At 43.0% G+C, this 26,157-nt stretch overlaps 1 protein-coding gene across 4 annotated transcripts in view; it reads left to right on the top strand.

Annotated features, from left to right (window-relative positions):
* Positions 1 to 26,157, top strand: part of CEP57L1 (centrosomal protein 57 like 1) — a 971,979-nt gene that overhangs the window by 353,515 nt on the left and 592,307 nt on the right. For all 4 annotated transcript variants that reach the window (XM_044065279.1, XM_044065261.1, XM_044065253.1 and 1 more), the window contains exon 5: positions 22,462 to 22,578. In XM_044065279.1, coding sequence (XP_043921214.1) covers positions 22,462 to 22,578 — 117 coding nt within the window. The remainder of the gene's footprint in view (positions 1 to 22,461; positions 22,579 to 26,157) is intronic.

Here is a 26,157-nt window from a genome sequence, read left to right as displayed (position 1 = left end):
GGAAGCTATACTGTGTAAGAGAGGAGTTCTTCCTGCAGGAGACAGTCTAGCACTTGTTTTTAAATACATTTTTCAAGTATTTTGGCAAGGGGGAGATAAGATTGCTATAGGTCTAAATGTATCCGTGCCTATTGAGTTTCCCACTTTGTGCAGAGGGATAATGTGTGATTTTTTTTTTTTTTTTATCCAGAGAGGGAACATGGGATTCCTGGATTAACCTACTTTTAAGGATTGAGTCAGGACAGGCAATGCTATTGGCTTCCATTTTTAGGTACTCCCTTGGAAGGTTGTCAGCTGAAGAAGAGCATGGTTTCAGTTTAAGTAGTTTTTATATAAGATGTGGGCACAGATTTTAAAGGTAAAAGTGGATGTGGTGATACGTGGCTGTTGGGAAAGGTTGGAATTAAATGTTGAGGAATCTTTGGTTAAAGATGCTATTGGGTTGGGAGGGTGGCCTAATGGTTAAGGTGCTTGCCTTGCAAACACAAGGTACAGGGTTTGAATCTCACAGGGGATAACTGGCTAGGCTTAAAATGGCTCGCAAGGGCAGTTAGCCTAGTACTAGCCTATGAACCTATGAACCTATCTATTTAAGAGCTGAACTGTGTTGCAGTTTCGAATTATCAGTTATCGGGAGAGGGTTTTGGGGTTGAATTTTTGACCGGAATGTAAGATTTAAATTTTTTAGGGTTGTTCTTATTCCGAAAGTTATTTAAGTCCTTTTTGCTTTTTAGTATGATTACAAAGCATTCTGATGTTTTCAAGATATTGAGGTGTTTTATATTTTTTTGTCATTTTTCCCATGCTTTTTCTCTATCCTGCAATTAGCAGTCTACTCTTTTTGGATAGCCAAATTGCATCATTTGTTTTCGGTCTCTTCCTTCTAGGAGGTGCAAGGCTATTTAGGATATTTTGAAAGTTGTATTGAATTCAATTACAGCATCATCTAAGAGGGAAGATTTTTAAAGTTCCAGTTAATATAGTAATGAGCGTTTCTGGGGTAAGCTTGGAAAGATTACTCATTTTTTTAAATGTGCTGTTTAACTGTGTGTCTGAAATATCTAGTCGTATAGACCAGGAGGTGATCACTTAAACAGTCTGGCATTGTACCTGTGGTGGTGTGTTTGTGTCCGATACTAGGATCCAGTCTAATAGGGAATTTGATGTCTTGCTATAATGTGTGGGGTTATTAATCACTCGTGTGAACCCATACAAGTTCATGCTAAATGTAGGGGAATTGGAGTTTGTCCAACCAGTTGACATTCACATCACCTAGTAATGTTTAGTCTTGTGGAAATGTCATTTATATCCATTGTAAAATATCTTCCAGTATAGCTGCATTGTCACCAGCATGGATATAAAGGACACTAATAGATATTTGTTTATAATTGTTTATTTTGAGGAAATCAATAAGAAGCTCTGCTGAAATGAATTTTGGTGCTTTTTTGGTATAAAGGGAAATGTGGTAGCTATTGGGAAATATTAAAGCAATAGCACCACCTTTCTTCTTTATATAGTCATTACAGATGATATATCCAGCAGGTGTAACTTTGGAATCGTATGTGCTGAGTTTTAAATCAAATTTCAGTTACAGCAAGAACATCAGGCTTATGTTGAGTAATCCAGGCATATATAGTTCAGCAGTTTTATTTCTTATACCTCTAATATTTATTGCAGCAAAAATTAGATCACCAGGGTTGAGGATTGACTGTTGTTTGGTCATAGAAGTGTGTAGGAGAGAATTATCTTTGTGTTCATTGTAATACATGCACCAGGATTAGGGTGTATATCCCCTCCTAGAATAATTTTACTATATTAGGGAATTATGCATACATGTTTTTTGAGAGGATTCTTGCACTTAATTTTGTTTTGTTTTGAGTTGAAGTGCAGTTAATCAGGCTGTATTTGGAATAAAGGTGAGGAGCAGTATTATAGTATTAAATAGGGTAGGTGCAATGTGTGGGGAGTGTAAAGAGGAAGTATGGATAGGTGGTTGGGACAAAGTTGGAGAGATGTTGCGAGATATTAAGTCATAGTGGGATGAAAGAAGGCACAGTAGGAGGAGAATAGAGGATAAGCTGTACGGTAGCATAATTAAGTACAAGAATCTGTGTTTTATAAATGTCTACTAGTGGGGAAGCAGCAATGAAGAAGGAAACAAGAAGTTGCAGTACAATATTCAGTGATGTTGAATATGGGTACTATTAGGGAGGGTTGTGATTTATAAATGAATGTAATGCAAAGCAGTATGGGAGGGAGAAGCATAGTTGTGAATGGGAATAAAAAAGAGATAGGGAAGTAGGAAATAGAAGTGTATGTATAGAAGTAGTAAGGTCATTTGGGGAAGGTTTTGGAATAAGGGTTGCAAGTGAAATATGCATGTAGGAAGTATACAAGGGGAAGTGTGGGAATTTGAGTAGGGTAGTGAAGCCGAGGGGGCTTCCCACTCTCCAGTTAGTTTATAACTGGGAGCAATCAGTTTATAGCCAGAACAAATCCATTAGCAAAGAGATGCAAGTAAAACAGGTTGGCATTTCCTGAGACTAAATAACTGGCATATGCAGTATAGTACAAGTATACTAGTCGAGCAAAGGGGGACAGTGGTCAACTTGGTAAGAGGTCCTTAGAGCGCACAGACCATTTCACAGAGACAGTCAATCACAGAGCAGGCATGTATTTAACTGGTTAAAGTTAATATGCAGCAAGGTTCTTCATGATAAATGTGCTTACATTAAACAATGACAAAATTCTCAGTGATCTTGTAAATGTAGCCCTTGTGGCAGAGCATCTGCATTATCAGATGTAGTGACCGCAGGTTCTTTAATGGGGGAAAAAAAAACTCTACTAAGCTGTAAAATTTCTTTACTTAAGGGAGTGTATAAAGGTAGAGAGTAACGGAGGCTTTGTTGAAAAAAAAAATGGAAAGGGATGAGGACCATGGCAATGGCAATATACTTCCTGCTACAAATAGCCATGTGGAAAGCTCAAATGAAGTGAATGTTGAGCATGGGAGGGAGGTAACTAATAGTTTTAATGGGTATACTATCAGAAAGGATTGCAGCAAAACAGTTCTCACGAGGTAAACCAGATATGTGAACCACTACCCATTTACCGTACAACAACATGCACAGAGAACCACCAACAAAAGGGAGAGAGGTCATGGAAGACGGACCAGAAAATAGAAATTTTAGAACAGAAGGACATTCTTCATTATAAAGATTTTGTAATCTTTGATTACAGTGCACTAACTATAACTTCACTCTATTTTAAGCTATTTGAAAGGCTTTACTTTTGTTCCCACCCTCAGATTTAACATTTACTTGCTTTTCAAATTTAAATTATGCATTAGAAAAGTCTTTGCCTCACTTACAATGGATGTGCCACACCTTGTACTACAGGACTAGCAAGGGAAAAATATGATTAATCCATCTTTACTTCCTATATTAGCACTTTTTGAGAAGAGATGTCCACAACTTTTCAAAAGAAGAAAATCAACTTTTGAATGAAGTAGCAGTGAACAAATCAGGAACAATCATGAAGCCAAGCAAGGGTGGGGGGGTAGGTGTAGTCCCAATGGATGATACTGATTACATTAGTAGAATGGACCTGTTAGCAGATGCAACTTTTATCAAAAATCAAGAAATGAGATTAACACATCCTACAAGACCATTTGACTGGATATTGAATGATTTTATCAACGAAAAATAATAGACAATGTTAAGTTGTCATTCTCGCCTTCATTCTTGCTGGATGGGTTCGGAGACGATCCTCGGCTCCGACTCGGCCTATACTATAGCTCGAGAGCTATTTTTACCGGCTCGAGGCAGCCCTATATCCCACAATACCATGCGCTAACTCCCCAGATCTCGCAGCTTCGCTGCGAGGTAGTCTGTTTTTACCGGCTCTGGTCAGTAAGTGCTTTTTCAGATATATATTCAGTCTCAGTAGTTTTTTTTTTTCCAGTTAGTTTACCCTTAGGTCCCTTCTAACTGCCTTACCCTTTTCGGTAGCCCTTTTTCCCTTTCTTTAGTTAGTTTTTTTATCTTGGGCCTACGGGCTTTTCCTTAGTTTTCCCCCACCCCTTTTAGTGTGTGTGTGGGTTTTTAGTCGGTTCTCCTTAACTTAAATAAGTGTGTGTGTGTGTGTGTGTGTGTGTGTGTGGACTGACTGTGTTCCTTTTTACTTTTTGTCAGGATGTCAAAGGACCCTAAGGTTTCGGGATTCAAGAAGTGTGACTCGTGCTGTCAGAAAATGTCTCTGATAGACTGTCCTACTTCTTGTGTCTATTGCTTGGGGCCTTTACACCTGCAGGACTCTTGTCCCGTTTGTCACGGATTTAGTTCCTGCAGGAAAGGCGTAACAAGCTCATCCTAAGGGGCTTGTTAAAGCCTGATGACTCCCCGTCCAAGTCTGGCTCGGGGAAGTCGTCAAAAACCGCCAAACCCTCTGCTCCAGCTTCTGAGCCGAGGGCTGGCGTTATCGAGACGGCTCCGACCTCGGTTCTGGCTGGCTCCAAGGTGAGCAAAGTGGTTTCCGCTCCGAAACCATCATCGGAGCCGACCCCAGCGTGCAAGCACTCTAGGTCCGCTTCGCTAGAGTCCATCAGATTGGCTCCGAGGTCCCCTCTCCTATCGGAGCGGAGTCATAGGACTCATTCATCGAGGTCATCCAGGCTCTCTGACCACGGCATCGAGAGGGTGGTCAGTGGACTCATAAAATCTCAGGCGTTGGCCCAAATGCTCCAGAGCCCATCTCACCAGACTGTGGCTCCTTCGATACAGCTATCCATTCCTCCTCCGACTCATCTCTCGAGCTCGGAGCCGGAGTTTGTCGGAACCGTGACCTTGCCCACGTCGGAGCTGATACTTCCTCCTTCGGCTCCGGTGTCATTGGCTCTGACCTCTTCATTGGGTCCATCCGTGGAGAGGTCCGGGTGCCGAGACTCCATTGTCGGCTCCGATGGGGCAAGTGGCATCGGACCCTTGTCCGACCCCGCTCTCCCTCTCGGAGCTTCGGCTCTGGTTAGTTTGGCCCAGACATCATTCTCTGAGCCTTCTCTGTTGGTTCCGGGGGCAGTTCCGGTCTCTTTGGAGCCGGTGCTACCTTTGGTATCTGATAGGGGAGCCTTCGAGGTGATGGAGTGTGCTGGACCCAGTGTCCACTCCAAGGTTAAGTTCTGCAGCTCCTCCCTCTGTAGTGCCTGTTACGGTCTCTGGCCATCCTCTTACATCTGACAGCAGAGATCCAAATCGTAGGTACCCACCTTGGGTGTCTCCTCCTCTTCTGAGGGCTCCCCTGACGTTTCAGGGGAACCCCCTAGGAAAAGAAAGTGCAAGAGGAAGCACATAGACTCCCCCGAGTCTGTCACGTCGGACACCGACTTGGATGAGTCAGAAGGTTCCCCCAGATCCCCCTCTGAGGATGTCTCCTTTTCAGACATCCTCGAAATCCTAAGACAGAGGGGAAATTGGTCCACACTCAAACCTTCCGAGGACGAGTCGGTTTACCTTGACTCCTTTGGATCTCGCCCTTCCACCTCCTGGGTGTCTCCCCCTTTCGACCCACTAATGGAGGTAGTGGCTAGAAAGGCGTGGGCAGCTCCTGATTCAATGGAACCTACCCCTAGGAGGCCTTCTAAATTTATTTCTACACCAGATGACAAATCCTTTCTCACCAAAGGTGTTTCAGTTGATGCTATGGTGGTAGCAGCAGCCACCAAGAAGGAACTGGCTGATCCTTCTGTATCTGTTCATCCTCCTAACAAAGAGTCCAGGACCATGGACAGGTACGGCAAGCGGACCTTTGCTTCAGCTACCTTTTCTATGCGATCGCTGAACTATTTGTCATTTCACCTGCCTTCAGAGAGACTTGCTCAAAGAGCTGGGTGAAACGGTACAGGATCCTTCTGCTGCGGGGTTTAAGGACAAAATAAACTCTCAGCTGGCTACCCTGAACTCCATTGTTAACTCCTCCATGTGGCTTATCTCTTAAGCAGCCGATGGAGCGAGTAGGGCCGCTGGCACAGGTGTTGCTGTAACTTTGACGATCCCTTCAAGGCGTCCTTCACCAACACCCTCTTTGACGGTTCGGAATTGTTCGACCTCAGGTGAAGAATACCCTCACCAGATGCGAGCAAGATGGTAAGACTCTCTCTGTCGTGGGAGTACGTTTTTCCACGCCTTCTAGACCTTATCCTAAGGGACAGAAGGGAGGAAAGATGTGGTTCCCCAAACCTCAGGTGCCGCACGTGGTGAATTTCCCCCTAGAGGCAGAGGGGGAAATAATAACAGACGCCGCCCCAGGGGCAGAGGGGGTCCTCAGAACCAGGGCTCTAGGGAATCTTTTCCTGACCAACCCTTTCAGCATACCTGAGAAGCTGCCTGACTGTCTGCCTTCGGAGGCAGTCTGGGGAAGATTATCTCTGTACCCAGAAGCCTGGCAATCCCTCTCCCAAGACACATGGGTACAGAAGATCATATCCAAGGGTTACAAAATCCCTTTCACTTTCCCTCTGGTACAACCGCCAAAACCCCTACCAGATGTACCACCCGCACAAAGGGGTCAGGCTCAGCTAGAAATAAAAAAGCTGTTAGAAAAAGAGTCATCCAGGCAGTCCCAGCAGATCAGCTAGGATCCGGAATCTGCTCCAGATTCTTTTTGGTACCAAAAAAGACAGGAGAATGGAGACCCATTTTGGACCTCAGCAGGTTAACCAACTCTGTACTAAAGACAAACTTTCGGATGGTAACACTGCAGTCCATTCTACCCTTTTTGGGCAGAGACAACTGGATGTGCTCGTTAGACCTCCAGGACGCGTACTACCATATAAAGATACACAGGTGCTCCAGGAGGTTTCTCTGCTTCCGGCTGGGAGTCGGTCATTTTCAATTCAGGGCCCTGCCCTTTGGTCTCACCACAGCCCCCCGGGTGTTCACCAAATGTTTGGCAGTGGTCACTGCTCACCTGAGACAGAAAGGATTCCAGGTGTTTCCATACTTAGACGACTGGCTCATTTCCACTACCACCAAACAGGATCTCATAATGGCCAGGGATTACACTATTCAACTTTGCAACAGTCTGGGTATTTCTATAAATTTTGCAAATTCCTCCTTGTTGCCTTGTCAATGTATAAACTTTATAGGCGCCGTATTAAACACCACAGAAATGTCTGCAACATTACCACCTCAGAGAGTGACAGACATAAGGCGGAATGTTCAGCCCCTGTTTCAGCCCAACAGAGTCCAAGTCAAGCTAGTACTGAAAGTGTTGGGCCTCGGCGATTCTTCTACTTCCATTAGCCCGTTTCCACATGAGGCTCCTTCAGTGGATGCTGTTTTCTCAGTGGTCCTTTCAACAGCTACCAATGACCCACAACATTTTGATAACCCCATCTTGCAAGAAACATCTCTCCTGGTGGATGGTTTCCCCTCAGCTTTTTCAGGGCAGGCCCTTTGTTCTCCCCCCTCCAGTTGCCACTGTCACAACGGATGCCTCCCTGATCGGGTGGGGGGGCATTATCAGGGCAGGACGATCCAGGGCAATTGGCAACAGTCGGAATGCCACCTGCACATAAATGTCCTCGAGATGAGGGCGGTGCTTTTGACGTTGCAAGCCCTTCAGAGCTCTCTTCCCACGGGGACTATAGCAATTCAAACGGACAATATGTCTATGGTGTGGTACATAAACAAGCAGGGCGGAACAAGGTCCTATCCCCTCTGTCGAGAAGAGCTCAGACTTTGGCAATGGGCGATTTCATCTCAATGGTTTCTGATAGCAATGCACATCCCCGGGAAGTCCAATGTCATAGCGGACAGGTTTGAGCAGAACTATCCTCATGCCTCACGAGTGGTCTCTAAATCAAGCGGTAGCAGATGGAATTTTTCAGAAGTGGGGCCAACCTTGCGGAGACCTTTTCGCAACTCCCCAAAACAGCAAGCGCCTCGACTTCTGCACACTTTTTCCTCTGCCAGGCCAACCCCTCAGAGACGCACTTGTTCATGTTTGGCCCCGGGGTCTTCTTTATGCCTTTCCTCCTTTTCCGTTGATCCCGCAATTAATTCAGAAAGCAACCGCATTGAGATCCAAAATGATCCTCATTGCCCCATTTTGGCCTCGACAAGTTTGGTTCCCGTTCCTGCACAAATACCTACTGGAACAGCCTTGGCATCTGGAACCCCTTCCGGATCTGTTGACCCACCTCACGGGCAAGCTGCATCAGTCTCTACATTCCATCAACCTCACAGCTTGGTTGCTCCACTTCCAGCCATAGCCAGGCTTCCCCTTATTTCTCCTCCTGTTCGTGATATAATTCTGGCCTCCCATAAGTCCAATACTAGGAAGACTTATGCGAGTAAATGGAAGCGTTTTTCACACTGGGCACAAACTAGGTCCTTAGATCCTTTCCATGCACCCATTCATGAGGTTCTGGACTTTCTGGCGGAGCTTTTTCATTCAGGGTCATCATCGGCCACTATCAGGGTACAATTAGCGGCCATTGCTAATTTTCATGTTGGACTCAGAAGCAAATATTATGTCCCACAAACTCTGTAAAGCCTTTCTCAAGGGCATCTTTTTGCTAGACCTCCAGTCAAAGATCCACCCCCACAATGGAATTTAAATTTAGTTCTAACCTCACTAATTCTGCCCCCTTTTGAACCTGCAGCTTCTTGCTCCCTCAAACTTCTTTCTTGGAAAACGCTGTTTTTAGTAGCTATAACATCTGCCAGAAGGGTATCGGAACTTCAAGCCTTGTCTGTCCGTCCTCCTTATTTGTTTTTTCATAAAGACAGGGCAACTCTCAGAACAAACCCTTCCTTCCTACCAAAAGTGTTATTGGAAGCAAATCTAAACCACTCCATTGAGTTACCTGTCTTTTTCCCAGACCATACCAACAGGGCTGAACAAAAATTACATTCATTAGATGTTCATCGCCAATTATGGTATTACCTAGACAGGACAAAACAATTCAGAAAATCAGACCAGCTCTTTCTCTCTTATGCTGCAGGCAAGAAAGGGCTTCCGGTATCGAAGGTTACTCTTTCCAGATGGCTGACATCTATTATTACCTTGGTCTATGAGTTGAGACACAGGCAACTTCCCTCTAGGCCTAAGGCTCATTCAACCAGGGCACTATCAACTTCAACGGCGTTTCAAGCAAAGGTTACCACTAGATGCCATTTGTGCAGCAGCTACATGGGCATCCAAACATACCTTTATTGCCCATGACAAGCTTGATTTAGCCTCCAGAAATGGAGCTGATTTTGGTTCCACTGTACTCGGGAGTCTGTTTCATTGAGCCACCCAGGACTAAGATGCTAGGGACGCTGTCTCATCCAGCAAGAATTAAGGCGAGTATGACAATTTAACATTAAGAAGTTATGTCTTACCATAACGTTCCATGTTAGTTGTCTTCTTCTCGCCTTCTTTCTTGCGTCCCTCCCTCCTGCCCCTAGCCTGGATAGACTCGAGGTTCTGAGTCCTTCCATTTCTGGAGATACAATATGTTGCGTTATTTTCCTTGTATCCTTAGTGTTACTAGCAGGTAATCTATTCTCGTAAAAGAGGATTATAATATTATTATTATAATATTATTATTTATACTGTGTCTTAGCTTCCAAACGAGATCTGGGGAGTTAGCGCATGGTATTGTGGGATATAGGGCTGCCTCGAGCCAGTAAAAATAGCTCTTGAGCTATAGTATAGGCCGAGTCGGAGCCGAGGATCGTCTCCAAAACCATCCAGCAAGAAAGAAGGCGAAAAGAAGACAACTAACATGGAAAATTATGGTAAGACATAACTTATTATTAAATTGTACAGCTTCTTGGAAGTAAACAATAATTCCAGCTATCTTTGGGTTGCCAAAGATATGATACACAGATACCCCTCCCCCCATTAAGACCCCTTGTCTCTGCCTGAGGATTGAAGACTGAACTGGTTTATAGACAGTAAACTGTAGTCATAATGAATACGTATTACGTGACTGTTGGCATTTTCTACAACATAACTAGAATATGACCATGGCATTTTACTGATGACAGGAGATGTAGAAAACCTGTTCATAGGGATCCAAAAGATATGGGTACGGAACTATTTTCTGAAGCTATTAATAGTGACATGAACATAAACATTGATATTGAGTCTTAATTTATGTAATGTGTCCTTAATTACAACTATTTTTATTTTGAGGGGGACTATTTTCATTTATGGGGGGGTCTATGGGGGCTGCATCAGCCCCAATATATGCCAATGTGGTAGAATGGCAATGGGAAAGGACTTGTGTATTTCAGTCACCTTACAAACACCTCATTAAATTATATTTAAGATTTTTGGATTATATCTAATGTGGTCAAGGGATGAAATAGTTTTAGCAAAAATGTTATGCATATTTAGAACTGACCCAATCCTTTTAAAAAAAAATGTGTACAATACATCTAAGACTAAAATTATTTGGATGCAATATTGTATAAAGACATGGAAAATGTGAGATTCTGTTCCTTGATTATATAGAAAATGAACTTATTCCAACATCTTCCTATATTTTTTAGTAACCACCCTACTTGGCAGAAAAAGAAGCTAATAAAAGGACAAATGATTAGGTTCTCAAAGCTAGTGAGTGAAGACCAAGCATTCTTGGTAGAGCTTGCTAAAATCAGACAAATGTTTATTGCAAGGGATTATCCACAAAAACTCATAAAACAGGCATTATGGAAGTAGTAGAACATAAGAATAAAGACCCCCCCCTTAACTGAGTAACATTAAAGTTTGTTTAAGAAGTGTAAATCAAAACAATAATGTTTATAAAAGTATGGTTGTTACAAGTATGCAGAGTGAGGCAAATTCTGTAGTAAGAGAATTATTAGGAAAAATTGGAAGAATGCAGTGATAAGAGATGCCAATACTAAGATTTTATGAACATGCTGTAGATTGTCTACATGATGAGCATTGTGACGGCCATGCACTGGTCCAGCAATCAAGGAGCCTCAATCCTCACCACCAACACCAGTGAGGGGAGTCCATATAGGGAAAGGATAATAAATAGACACACAGTAAAGTACAATTTCCCTTAAGAGCACACAGAGATCACAGTCAGTCTGGGTCTGGTTTCTCCCTTTCTCTCCAGGTCCGCAGTAAGACTCTCCACTGGCACATAGGGTCCAGATCTCAGCCTAATGGGCAAGCTAAAACCTCCAGCACCCTCTATGTCCAACCAGTGCTTTGTGTCCCTGCCCAAGTAACTGACACACACGCACTCTAAGTTATATACAACCAATCAGACACTTCTGGGAAGGCTGGCACAGGTTTTCCAGCTGTGCCCCTTTTCTGCCCAGTCTAAAAGGTAGTACTAGCTGCCACCACCCACTAATATCAGCTTCTCAAAGGCCCTTCTGAAAGGGTGTCCAGTTATTACTGTGCAATATTGTTGTTCAAATGGTAAGTGTGATTGAATAGTCAAGGCTTAGAGTGACTTGGTACAGTATCACTATATACATGCAACGTACTCTGGAGCTTAAATTAACTCTACATAAAACAGCCACAGTTGAAAGGTTTTAAAAATATTTAATAATACAAACACAAGACAATACTTCTTACTACACAGTGCTAGTCAAGAGTTCAGCAATCACAGAGAAATACTTAAAATAATACCATAGAAAAGTTCTGACATCAACACAAAAACACTTGGTCTAATCTTCCTATTTCCTAGCTATTTCTAAGAGAAAATACAGTTCTAAATAACTTGCGTATAAAGAAAACTGTGCTGGTGATGTTGGATGTTCTCAAGACAAAATGCTCAGAGCTCTCTGATTCTCTCTCTCTTTAAATTGATAACGCAGAGCTGCTTCACATGACATCATTCTTACACTTCTCTGGTGTTCCCAGGCTAACAGAAACTACATTTACATTCTTTATATGTATAGTTTTCCCCTTTGGGAAAAAACATATACCCGTGAATTACCACATAGGTGGCAGTACACTAAACACTGAAAGTGTGATAAGAGACTTAGGGATGCAGGTCGACAGTGGTCTCACCTTCGATAACCAAATTGCAACAACAGTCAGGAAATCCTTCTATGTGGCACACCTCATCACTACGGGCTTTTCATCCAGGAAAAAGGGGGTCATTGTCCCACTGTATTCATCCCTCATTAGACCCATTATAGAATGCAGTGCCTCGTTTTGGTATGTACCTCTCAAGACATCTGCAACAACTGGAAAGGCCACAGAAATACCTCACTAAAAGAATCACAGGCCTAAAGCAGATGCCCTACGCTGACCACCTTGAAAATCTCCAGCTATACTCTTGTCGCATATCGTCTACTCAGAGGCGATCTCTGCTTAATATACAAGGCCATGTTAAACCCAGGGCTGTTGGACATGCTACACTTAAAGAAAGCCCAATCCCTCAGAGCCACACGCTCCAGGGCTCTAAATTTTGTCATCACAATAAACAAAACATGCTGGAGGGATAGGTTCTTGAGCCAGAGACTCCCCAGACTCTGGAATAGACTGCCCATACATGTCAAGCAGTGTGCCTCTTTGGCCCTCTTCAAAAGGAACCTTGACAATTGGATGGGAGAAAGGAAATTCACCCTGGGGATCATGTCAGTTGCCCTGCTAGACATGGGACCAGGGAAGTAAATAGTGTGGGAAGAAATAACCAGAGAATTGTTATGGCTAGGCTTGCATAAGCCCTAGGGCCGGTAGCCTAGTACCAACCTATGAACCTATTTATACTTGGTCAGAAATCAGAGCAATAAAGGACATTTATACATGCAAATATTAGCCATTAACTCTGGCCTCTCAACAATAGGCAGAATTCCTTCATCCAGACATATTGGCTCTGAATTTTGACATCAAAGACGGTCATAAAATGCTTGACTTAGCTTTCTTACAGCAGAGTGCACTGTTACATTTTTGCAGTTCAATATCCAATGCAGTCTTTTCACATTTAAGAGAACAAGCCTGTGGCTTACATTAATATTTACAAATGACAGAATTATCTACAAAATTCTATCTGGCTAGGCTGGCAGCCTTCACCTATCTTCACAGGCATAAATTTCAAAGGGATCTTTTGAAAAGAAGAAAACCAGTTTTAATGGCTCCCAGAAGGGGAAAAATGTCAATTTGGTGCATGTAAATATTGTAAATATATTCATGAAGGCCCATAAGCAATTTTAGCCAACCACCCAAGGACTGTATCCTACCATGAAACGTGTAATTTAAGGCCATAGTTTACTTAGCATGCTGCTCTCGTATGATGCCTTTTACATGGATAAAACAAAGAGCCAGTTAAGCAAAAGGGGTATATGAGCATCGGAATGATATAAAAAGTTATTGGCATCTTACAAGTATTCCGCTCAATGTAACACATTTTAAGAGTTTTTTTGTTTTTTTTATTATAGATAAAGTTGCTATTTTTCCCAGGGAAGAGGGTTGGGAAAACACATTAGAATATGAGAAACTAGGGTGGCAGCTGCTACTGAATGCAACACACCCACTTAGCATTAATAATGCAATCTGTATTGCTAGCATTTTTAGGTTGCAGGCAATCAAGTTGTAAAATAAAAACAAGGTGTTTGATCTAGCTTGATTTCAAAAGCTAAGCTAAACAAGGTCAGCCCTGATTAGTGTTGGAGGAGTAAATATCAGTTTATTGTAAGAAAAGTCAGCATGGTTGTTATATTTTTTTGGCTCCTGGTTAACACACTGAGTTATGAAACAAGCATTTCCTTCTTTTCTAAGAAAATAAATGATTGCCTCATGCTATTTTTTGGTGTACCCACCACGGTCAAGGCTTACTCTACCATGACTTTTGTAGCTTTTTGGAAGGCATTGGATTCCAGAAATCTTGTGGAAGCAACAACTTGGTCTTTTGTGCACAGTTTTACAAAGTACTATAATCTAGATTCCTTCTTGAGGTCTAGGACGGGCTTTGCTAGAACCCAGCATTGATTTAAAAGCTTTTTGTAGAAAATGAAATTTAATGTACTGATATGAAACTCAAGGGAAAATTGTTTTAAATTTAAGAAATTTTATTTTTAATCAACCCTATCTTGCCACACTTCATATTTTTGAGAATACTGCAGTGAGAAACTTGGTTCACAATGAGACTGCACTGCTCAGAAATTATTCATCCAATTTATTATTGAAGGAATGGGAAGCTTTGAGATTTTTGAAAGAAAATTTTAATAACTGATGCCAATAAAGGTGGGCAGTGGTTATTTGTGGTAAAGATTTAAAAGAAGCTAAAAGAAGTTGTTGGATAGGAAATTGTATTTCCCATTGTTTTTGGACCCCCTCCCCTATGTTTTAGAAATAACTGGATGATTTTTTAAGGATTATTAGAGAGAAATGAATAATGATTAACTAAGGAAACTACTTTTAGTGGAGGCTCCTGAAAAACAGATTTTGTATTTTAAACTTAAGATGCATAAAAATGTGTGTTTTTTTCCCCTCCATTCCTCAGTGGATGGATCTCTGATCCAACTTTGGCCACTTCATTAGACTTTGGCTCCATAGCTTGAGCTCCTCCCCTGCTGACATAGTTCAGATCTCATTTGCTGCTTCAGCATTTGGACGTAGTCACCTGTAGCTTGTGACATAGACAAGTACGTTATTTATTTTGGTACATTTTTATGTAGTTTTCACCTATTTTTTTCTCCTCATCACAAAAAATTTTCTTTCTCTTCTAGTCATCAGGCCTTGCTCCTTTGCTTTCCTTTCTACTTAATTGTTAGGTACTTCCACATACCATTGTTGGTATTTCATTTTTTTTTTTTTTTTTTTTGTGTGTGTACCTCTCTGGGTATTGGACTTAGCATTGTTTGTATTTCCTTTTTTCCTGGTTGTTACATTTTATACGTTTTATGGTGGGTGGCAGTGGTGGCTGTATTCTGTAAAAATGTCATATAAACCTATTTGCTTCAGAAAGTGCTCTTCGTGTTCACTCTGTCTACTGCCTTGGAGCAGATTATCATCTTACCATCAGTTGAGAGATTTGTGTAGGTTTTAGCCATAGTACAGTGCAAAAGCAAACTAATTTTGAAATAATTGCTTCTCTCCACTTCCTTTTCATCTGGAGCTCTCTCCCCATCCAAGAAATGTTCATCATCTACCAAGGGGGATGCAGCTGACAAAGCTAAGCATTAAGGAGGTGTTCCCCTCATTGCTGTCCTCCTCTCCTCCTCTGGGCTTGTCTTCACCTGGGAAATTTGCAATATCATCTGATCCAAACACTACTTTGGATCTGGCCCTGCCAAAACGGGAAAACTTCTCATCAATCTCAAGCAAAGTCAAAAGTCTCCACATACAAGGTCTAAATTCTCTCTGGAGCCTGTAACTTTGGGAATGCATTCACCTTTCTTGCTGGAGACAATTTGAAGGGTATCCTGTCCACCCTTAACCTCTTCATCCCTACGGTCATTTAGGAACCTAACAGAAACAGATGTGGACAGAATGATGGGAGTTTTTCAGAACTTCGATTCAGTTGGAAGTTATCCTGGCTGCAGATGCCATCAAACGTGAGCCTACCTGCAGTTCAGTCCTAGCTTTGGACTCTTACTCCAATCCGTCCCCTGGTTTCAGAGACTATGAACCTGAGAATTTGAGCCAGTCTGTCTGATCCGAAGACTTGGCTTTTGACTCTGACACCATCACCTGATCCAGATGTTCCTGACTCTCTCAGAGCTGGATGGATCTCTGAGCCATAGTATGGTTACCAGATAGAGGTGTTTGGTTTGACTCCAATGTTTTTGCAACTGTCCCTTTCTCTCAGATCCTCAGTACTGGGCAGCTCAGCTCCAGCCTGGGAGTCAAGGCAGGATCTTGGGGAGATTTGGGTTCAAGTCAGTGCGGGTAGCTTCAGCTCCTGCCAGGTCAGGATTTGGGTCTCCATGGCCTCTGCCTTTGAAGTAATGGAGAGAGCATTTCCCACTTATGTGAACAAGACATCCTTATCCCCCTGGGTCCACCCCCTCCTCAGCTGTCTACTGTGGACCCGGAGTCTTTTCGTTCTGTCTCAAGTCAAGCCTGGAGACTGGCCTCATTCAGAAATCTGCTGGCACTTCTGAGTCCTCCGTGGAACATCTTGCCGGAGAGACTACTTGAAAGTGTATGTGTAAAAGGAGGCACTTAGACTCCCCACAGGAGTCTTTAACCTAAGAAGTTGACTTTAATGAAGGGGAGGAGTCCACCAGATCACCCCTTGAGGATGTCTCTTGGTGAAATCCTCGAACATTTGAGACAAAGGTGGTCTTCTGACCCCCACCACCTTCCCAGGAGTCTGTGTTTCTCTGCTTTCAGAGCTGGCTCAGCTACATCCTGTAGTACCCCCCCCCTCCCCCAGTGGATGAGATGGTGGACCTCATCTCCTGCCTGGCTTGGATGGATCTGGATATCATGAAGCCTATCCAGAAGAGGCCAGACAAGTATCTTGGTGTGTTGAAGGATAGGCCCATTGGAGGAAGGGTCCCCCAGTGAATTCTGTGGTGGTATAAGCGGCCATGAAGAAAGGACTGTGTCCATCCCCAAACAGTGTGTCCAGGACATTGTTCAGATAGGGAAATGTCTATTCTTTGCCAACCTTTGCATTCAGGTTCATGAAATATTTGGCACACTTGTATGAAATTTCAGAGAGAATTGATGAAGGCATTTTCCACTAACCTCTCTGGGTCCATGTCTGTGGTGGACAAGATGATTTCTTCATAACTGACCATCCTCCAGTCCCTTTTGAATACCTCAGTGAGGTTAATTTCTCATGCCTCAAAAGGAGCTTTGTGAACCACAGGCTCAGGAATTGCTGGAAGAAGGCATGCCTGGATGTGACTTTGCTGAACACTTCAAGACGTCATTCATCAATACTCCATTTGATGGCCCCATGTTGTTTGAATCTCTCTGCCTCTCTCCCTCTGTTTCTTCAGGCGCAAGCAGGATTGGAGGACCATCTACTATAGGAATATGTTTTTCTAGGCCCCAAAGGACTTTTTTTTGGAACCAAAGAGGAGACAAAGATGTGGTTCAGAAAGATGTGGGGGTCTTCCCAGGATTCCTACAGAGACTGATACCCCTGGGATGGGGGGGGCTGTAATGGAAGAAGTAGCCCTGTGGCAGAGGTGGCTGACAACATCAGGGCTTCAGAAGTCCTTTTTCTGAGAAGCACGTTCAGTGGTCCTGAAGGGTTGCCCAACTGCTATACTCTGGTAATGGCTTCCCTGGCTTCTAGGTACAGAGATGAGCACTCCTCCAACCCCAACTGACTAAGATATTTGGGTGTGCAGAATAATATCCAGATGTTATTGCATACCATTTTTCTATCTAACTGACCAAAAGAATGTCAGACATTCTACCCATTCAGAGGAAAGCAGCATCCATAGAAACAGAAAAGCTGCTGGGGAAAAAGGGTCATCCAAGTGCTCCCACCAGACCAACAAGTATCCGGAACCTATTCATTCTTTTTAGTGCCAAAAGACAGGGGATGAAAGACCAATTTTCAATCTTCCCAGCAATCTGAATCAGTTATAAAGCGCTCTCTGTTCTGGAGGTCCACAGTTGGTCCCTTCCACCATTGTTTTGGAAGGATGATGGTGCGCACCCTGGAGATCTGTATAGCACATACAATCACATCAAGATACACAAGTGCTCCAGGAGACACCCACTCTTCCAACCAGGAGCCAGACACCATCAGTACAGTGCTCTGCCCTTTAGTCTTGCTACAACCCCCAGGGTGTTCACCAAGTGCCTAACAGTGGTCACAGCTCACTTGAGACTGCATAGATTCCGGGTGTTGCCTTATCTAGATGACAGACTCCTTTCTGCTTCCACCACCACTGATTCAGGTCAGGAATTACTTGCTCCATCTGTGTTGTCAAACTGAGCATCACAATGAGCTATGCCAATTCTCAGCTCTTCCCTTCTCAAGCCTTGGAATTCATTGGTGCTTATCTGGATATGGTAACAAAATTACAAGCTTACCGCAGACAAGTTTAATCTACAGAGCCAAGCATTATACAGTCATTCTCTCTCTTTCTCTCGCTTTCTTTTTTTTTTTTTTTTACTTCCCCTTCAGCCAGGCTGCTATTACAGCTTCTTGGATCAATGGCAGCTGCCATAATTTTGGTACCTTTAGCAAGATTTTACATGAGGGTATGGTCAAGTAGGGCTTCAGTCTTAACTGTACCTATTTGAATTACAAATATTTGCCAGCAACTCGTAGCCTAATGGATTTACCCAGAAGAAATTTTTCTGGGCTGCCCTTTTATTCTTTCTGTACCCATGAGCACGCTTCCAAACTAGGGTAGGGGGGTATTAGCTGGGAAGGCCGGTCCGAGGCATATGGTCTCTGTTAGAGGTCAATCTTCACATCAGTGTCTTAAAAATGAGAGCAGTCCTGTTGGCATTGCAGGCATTTCAAGATGTTCCCCTTGTGTGGATGGTTACTATTCATGTGGACAACATGTTGCTGGTCTGGTACATCAACAAACTGGGGGGAACCCAGTCCTACCCCTATGTCGAGAGGCAGTGAGCAAACTTTTCCAGCTGATTTCTATTGACAATGCATATTCTGGGGAAGTCTAATCTGCTAGCAGATAAACTGAGTTGGTCCATTTTACTTCCTCACAAGTTGCCTCTCAGTCAGTCAGTGGTGGAAATATTTTGCCAGTGGGGCCAACAGTGCTATGACCTCTCAAGTGCAGCAGATACTTTGTCCTGATCCCTCCAGTGGGGGAGTCACTGAGAGAGGCTCTGAGTCATAGCTGGCCCTCCAGTCTTGTATATGCCTTTTCCCCGCACCCCCCTCCATTCTCAAGATTCTTCAGAAAGCATTTCAGTGCAGGAGTAAGGTAAGCATCATTGCTCCATTCTGGCCATGACAAGTGTGGTTCCCCTTCTTGAGGCATCACCTTGTTCATCCTCTCTGGATGTTGAATCCTTCTCAGGACCTTCTATGTCGCCCATTTGGGATACTTCACCCGGATATTTGAACCCTCAAATTGCCTGCATGGTCTCTCCACTTCCAGTGATGGCTTGTCATCCCCGGTTCATCACATCCTTAAATCATCCCAGAAATTTCTAGCGGAAAGATTTACAAGAGCAAATGGAAAAGGATTTCTATTTGGGCTGTCCACAAACAATTAGACCCTTTTTCAGCACATATCCCAGCTGTTCTTGACTTCCTTGCTCCATTTTTTTAGTGGAGCTAATTACTCTACAGCTAACATCCAACTTGCTGCCATTTCTGATTTTCACTTGAGTGAAAACCATTCTCCTTTGACCTCTCAGAGATTATAAAAAGGCCTTTCTTAAATGTACCTTTTCACTTCAGCCTCCTATTAAGGATCCCACTCCTCCATGGGATTTAACAGCACTTCTTCAGGCTTTTTTACAGTACTTCTTCAGGCTTTGACCCAGCCTCTGTTTGCGCCTTCAGCCATGGAAGACTTGGTTACTATCATGGAAAATTCTTCCTGGTCACCATTACATCAGCTAGATGAGTATCAGAACCCCAAGCACTTTCATCCCAGCCACCGTGTCGGATTTTTCATAAGGGTAGGGTATACCTTAGGAGTTACCCTTCTTTACTACCCAAGGTGGCATCAGCAACCGCTATCAACCACTCAATCATTCTACCCATTTTCTTTGAGTTTTTCCAACAAGGGAGAATGACTGCTGCATCTATTGGATATTCATAGACAACTTAGATTCTGTATTTACAGAACTATAGAGATTTCAGAAAAAATCATACTAATTGTTTGCATATTTTTTCAAAGCTCAATTGGCCAAGGCAGTATCAAAAGTAACCTTTAGCTTGATGGTTCACTGATTGCATGCCCTTTGCCTATAAGAATAAAGGGATGACATTACGTAAACAGCCTAACACCAGATGTATGGCCATATCGTCTGCTTTTTCATTCAGAGTTTCTATAAATGACATTTGTGCAACTGCCACATGGTTCACTGCTCATACCTTTATAGCCCATTACAAATTGCACATCTTATCTAGGAACAGGGCAGCATACGACTCCAGTGTACCCAGGGTTTCTCTAACTGGATACTCGTTCCCATCAGTTGAGGAATGGATGAAAAAACATCTTCAGAGAGGAATGGATGAAAAATCATCTTCAGATATAAAAGTTGTGTATTCAGCATAACTGTGTATCTGTGTTGTCTGTTTTCATCTTCCTCTGCCTCCCACCTTCCAGCCCTTCTATTTTATATGGACTTTTTATGTGGGCTCCTAGTATGTCCTGAGAAATATTTCCTGTCAGCCTTGCTGTATGAGCTCCAGTCCTCCCTGTTCTCCTTTTTCCTTCTGCTGTAGCTGATATACAAGTTCATTTATATTATGCTTGTGGCTGAGCATGTATTTTTGTTGTAATTGATATGTTAACTAGAGGGCAGACTCTTGAGATATTTCGGCAAAAGACAGAATTATGGATAAGGAGACAAGTTCAAGCTACAGAGCCGAAGTTGTATCAGAGACCCATCCATTGAGGAAGGATGAAAACGGGAAACACTGATGCAGAGTTATGGTGAAGTACATAACTTATTTTCCTATAGTATCAGGTGGGATTACACCAAGGATCAGCTCTGAGCCCTTTCTTATTTGCAGTGATGAGGGACAGGTTGACAGACAAGATCAGACAGGAGTCCCCATGGAGTATAATGATTGGAGATGACATTGTGATCGGTAGTGAGAGTAGGGAACAGGTGGAGGAGACCCTGGAGAGATGGAGATATGCTCTAGAGAGAAGAGGAATGAAGGTCAGCAGGACTAAGACAGAATATATGTGTGTGAATGACAGGGAGTATAGCGGAATGGAGAGGATGCAAGGAGTAGAGGTGGCGAAGGTGGATAAGTTTAAATACTTGGGATCAATAGTTCAGAGTAATGGTGAGTGTGGAAGAGAGGTGAAGAAGAGAGTACAGGCAGGATGGAGTGGGTGGAGAAGAGTGTCAGGAGTGATTTGTGACTGACGAGTACCAGTAAGAGTGAAAGGGAAGCTCTACAAGAGGGTAGTGAGACCAGCTATGTTATATGGGTTGGAGACAGTGGCACTGACAAAAAGGCAGGAGTTAGAGCTGGATGTGGCAAAGTTAACGATGTTAAGATTTGCACTGGGTGTGATGAGGGTGGACAGGATTAGGAATAAGTATATTATAGGGTCAGCCCAGGTTGGAAGGCTTGGAGACAAAGCCAGAGAGGCAAGATTACGTTGGTTTAGACATGTGCTGAGGAGGGATGCTGAGTATATTGGGGAAAAAGAGATGCTAAGGATGAAGCTACCAGGGAGCAGGAAAAGAGGAAGGCCTAGAATAAGGTTAATGGATGTGGTGAGAGAGGACATGCAGGTGGTTGGTGTGACAGAGCAAGATGCAGAGGACAGGAAGAAATGGAAACGGATGATCTGCTGTGGCGACCTCTAATGGGAACAGCTGAAAGAAGATGATCTGGAAGGGTATCCCTTATCATACCAGTTTCTACATACATAGAATTTCACTTAAAGCCAATTTTGAATTTTATTCCAGCTAGATTAAAAGATACTACACAGTTTTACATTTTTAAAAGAGAAGATCCTGAAAGATTCAGCATATATGGTCACACTGTGTGAATTCATTGTATAAAAGCATTCCACATGAATGGGGAAATAAAGGTGGTAATTTTTTTTAAAGGAAGAATGCTATCCACAGCCTATTGGAATGGCAATGGGAATGAATTTTACCCCCCACCCCCCATGCTGATATTTTCATGTTTTGTTTTGAATGTTGATACTAATAATTTTTTAGGGTCCATTGAATCTTCGTTCCTCATTTTAGATGATTGCTGAATTATTTAGAATGGAGAGCAGATGAATTGAAAAGGTTTGTAACATTTTTGAATCAGAATGAGTTTGGTATAAAATCTGAGGTACAGTCTGTCTTGGTAAGATGGTACTGTGATTGCGGCTTATAGGGATATTGATGAGGTACAGAGGCAGAGGGCTTGTTTAGTAGTTTTCTACAAAGAATATGATTCAAGTTTGGTTGATGTATTAAAAAGTAGCCTCTATCCTGAGAGGTTGCACTTCAGATTATAAGGATAGCGGGAGCATTTCACAGCGTGTCTGTAAATATAGATCTCAAAACACTGAAAAAGCTTTGAACGGAATCCCTTGGTCTTCCATCTGTTGTGAGATGGAGTTCAACCATGTGGTGTCCAATAAATTGCAATATATTTCGACATTTATTGCAGTGCTGGGTCTTTTGTTAGCTATTTGATGTGTATTTCAAGCACTGACTTACTCCTCTAGTGCTGTTGGTGTTTGTTTTTACATATATAATATTACAAGATTGTGTGTATAGATATGCATGGATTAGCATATGAAGTATTCAAATTTTAAACTTTTATGTCGAAAATAATATATAAAGCATTGTGTTTTATTTTATCCTAAGTACGTTTTTCTATGTCTCATTACTTCATCTTTATAGGCTTCTTTGCAGGTGGACAAAATCCAAGAAGAAACCAAACTACAGATGAAACTTGGAAAATTAGAGTTTCTAGAACAAGAGTACCTCAAACTTAGTGCAACACAGAGTATAGCTCAGGTATGTAAACTCTACAGTTATACTGAGTACTTGATGCCATAGTCAGAACAAGCCCTTTATTCAGTAAATCTAATTTACAAAAGTATAACATCTAAGTGTATTTTCTCTACTCTCGGTGTGTAGCTAACCGACTGTGTTAAGCCATACTATGTGAGCATTATTTTCATAAAGTATATTTCCATTAAAAACAAAAGCACAACTGTATACAAATGATTCCACTGGATGTCAGCGGATCTAACTTTGAAATGATTAAACCATTTCTGCAGGAAGTTATCCAAGCTATTAGGATGTGACCAAGCAGAGTAGAAGCTGAAGGCTGTCACCAAAAAGTGGTGGTGTGAGAATTTACCAGGGTAAAGTTGACCCATTTGGGAATCTTGGTGTAAAGGACTGGTGAGGATTGGAAGAACTAATAATGTTCACCATACTGATCACTTTTGTACTAGCCTTAACAGATATGGATTATACCCTGGCAAGAATGTAACAGCCAGCCAGTTTCTAAAACTTCAGGGTACCTTCCACATATCCGATATTTAAGACGAGTGTAAAATGGAAAACTAAATCTGTATCTGCTCCTGCTGAAATTTCCTTGGACAGGAGTAGTTCATTAGATCTGGATCAGGGTCTAATTCTGACTATTGATCCTTCTCAGAAGGAAATTTCTAGTAAAAGAAAGTGATATCTCTCTTCCTGAAGAGACTCAAGATTCTGAATCTGGATGGGAAGATAAAGGGAAGGTTGCAGAGTTTTCTTCTTAGATTTCTAATTCATATTCAGAGGAGTGGTACATAGGTAGGTACTAGGCTAAAGGCCCAAGGGCCTACATAAGCCTAGCCAACAAGGTTCCCTGGCTTGCGCCACCCAAGAAAATTATTTTCCTGTGCCACTGTCGAGCAGAGGCGCAGAAGTGATCCCCGGGGTCTATTTCCTATTTCCCATCCACTAATCAAGATTTTTCTTGGAGTGCTAATGAAGAACTTTGCTTGACCTAGATGGGTAGCCTGTTCCAGAGTATGGGAAGTCTCTGGGACAGGAATCTATCCCTCCAGCATGTCTTGTTTATTGTGGTGACAAGGTTTAGGTCCCTAGAGCGTGTAGCTCGGAGGGATTGGGATTTCTTTAGGTATAGCATGTCCAACGGCTCTGGGTTTGACATAGCTTTATATGTTAGGCAGAGATCACCTCAGAGTAGGCGATATGCTACGGAGTAAATCTGGAGTTTTTTGAGGCGGTCAGTATAGGGCATTTGTTTGAAGCCAGTAATCCTCTTTGAGAGGTACTTCTGTGGCCTTTCCAGCTGCTGCAGATCTTGTGAGGTACATTCCAAAAGGGGTGTTGTACTCTATAATGGGTCTAATGAGTGTCGAGTAGAGGGAAACAATGACCTCTTTTTTTTCCTGGAAGAGAACCTTTTATGATGGTGTGCCACGTAGGACTTCCTGAATACTGTGGCGATGTGACTATCAAAGGAGAGACTACTGTCCACCTGGGTCCCAAGGTCTCTTAGCACGCATTCGGTATTAAGTAGATTGCTGCCTATGTGGTAGTTCATGGGTACAGAGTTTTTACCAAAGGGGATGACACTGCACTTTTTGGCATTGAGCTTGAAGCCATGGCTCTGACACCAGGCATCTGTCTCAGAGAGCCCCTTCTGTAGGATGTACACATTTGGGGACTTCACTATGGCTCCTAGTTTTTAGTCATCTGCGAACTTCGTTAGCCAGAGGGCTTCTGTGTTAGCCTGTACTTCAGAGAAGTAGAAACCAAACAGGAGAGGTCCCAGGACAGAACCCTGTGGTACTCCACTTGTCACTGCTTTGAGGTCAGATTTGGAGCCGGCAACTTTTACAGTGTGGGTTCTGTCAGTGAGCCAGTTGGCAACCCATCTTGTGACGTAGGGATTTATACCTAATTTAGTGAGTTTAGCTATAATTCCAGAATGGGGGATGGTGTCGAAAGCCTTGTCGAGGTCAAGATAGGCTGTCTGAACCACCTTACCCTCAACTACGGCTTCGGTGACTGCCTCAAAGAAGTCTATCAGGTTCAGGAGGCATGATCTGCCTTTCACAAACCCAGATGGGATCCAGAGTTTGGAGGTTACCAATGTTTTTGTTTGTGTTCCATGATAAGTTCCATGGCCTTGCAGACCAGGCTCGTCAGGCTAATAGGTCAATAGTTCCCGGGATCAGTGGTTGCTCCCCCTTTTGTGGAGTGGGATAACTGTTGCTGTGCGCCATTCAGTGGGCACAAAGCCTGGTGTGAGGCTATTATTGAACATGGTGCTTAAGTGGGGAGCCAGTTCCTTCTGAAGTCCGTGTAAAACGCAGTGTGGGATATTGTCCGGTCCCGTGGATGCTGTGTTTTTGGCTTTAGAGAGTGTAGCTTTTTCCTGCGTAGTTGTGATTACAGGGAACTCTGCATTCTTCCTGTATAGGTATAGACCCTTTAGGGGATGATCGGGGAGGGGGGGGGTAAAGTTAGCACTGAACCTATCTGCCAGGAGTTGGCAATATCAGTTGGTTCTATAATTTTCGAGCCTTTCTGCTGTAACTCAGAGCAGATCTGGGTGTTGCCATCGAGATTCTTGACATAGCTATAGAATGCCTTGTGGTTGTCCTTGGAATTAGTGGCGATTTTGTTATCGTAGCTAGCTTTGGAGGATCTTATAAGGGATCTCAGCTTCTTACTGAGGCTGACCAGGGAGCTCCTCCACTCATGGGATTTTACTCTCTTTTGTAACAGTTTCTTCCTTTTGTTGTACAGCTTGTTTATGGTAGGGGACCACCAGATTGCCTTCCTTTTTTTTGGAGGATATCGTCTTGGTTCTGTTTGGGATAGCACGATCCATGCTCTCGTGTAATTGCTTATAGAGTGCATTTGTGTAGGATTCAGCAGTTGTAACTGTATTGTCCATCTGCATGGGTGTCATGAAGTTCACCACTTCTGTCTTAAGAAGCATGAAGTTGACTTTGGAGAATTTTTTTACCGTGGTTTCCTTAATGGGGGGGGGGGGACGTGGACATCAAGGTTGATTAGCTTATAGTCTGGACCAAAGAGGAGGTGACTTCAGGTGTGGAACACCAGTCACTCATGTTGGTAATGACTAGGTCTAAGATATTGTTGCCCCTGGTGGGGGTGTGGATAAGTTGATCCAGGGCATTGGAGTTTATGAATCACAGAAAGCGTTGAGCTAAGGAGTTGGTACACAAGTAGTTTTCCCAGTTAATGGTGGGGTAGTTGAAGTCGCCCATTATTAGGGTGTTTGGTTGAACCCTAATATTTTCCAGTACATCAAGAAAAGAGGAGTGGGAATATTGGGGAATGGTGGGGGATCTGTAGCAAGCTACAATTTGGATTGCAGATGTTCATCGTGCATACAGCTGCAGTCATAACAGATGGGTTATCCTGCCGTCAGGCGGGTCCTCCGAATTCCAAAGTCTAGGTCCGGCGTCGGTTGCCGTCGCTTCCTCCCTGACGTCAGTGCTGCAGGGGTATAAAAGAGGCAGCCAACGCCATTTTCTTCAGTCTTTTTTGCCGCGCGGTGCCCAAAGCAGAAGCAGTTCGCAAGTGCCAGTCGGC

The sequence above is a fragment of the Protopterus annectens genome, chromosome 1.part0, assembly GCF_019279795.1.
Source record: "Protopterus annectens isolate FY-2018-M chromosome 1.part0, PAN1.0, whole genome shotgun sequence".
Taxonomy (NCBI): Eukaryota; Metazoa; Chordata; order Ceratodontiformes; family Protopteridae; genus Protopterus; species Protopterus annectens.
The sequence above is the reverse complement of the archived record's forward strand: the minus strand, read 5'-3'. Positions and strand labels throughout refer to the sequence as shown.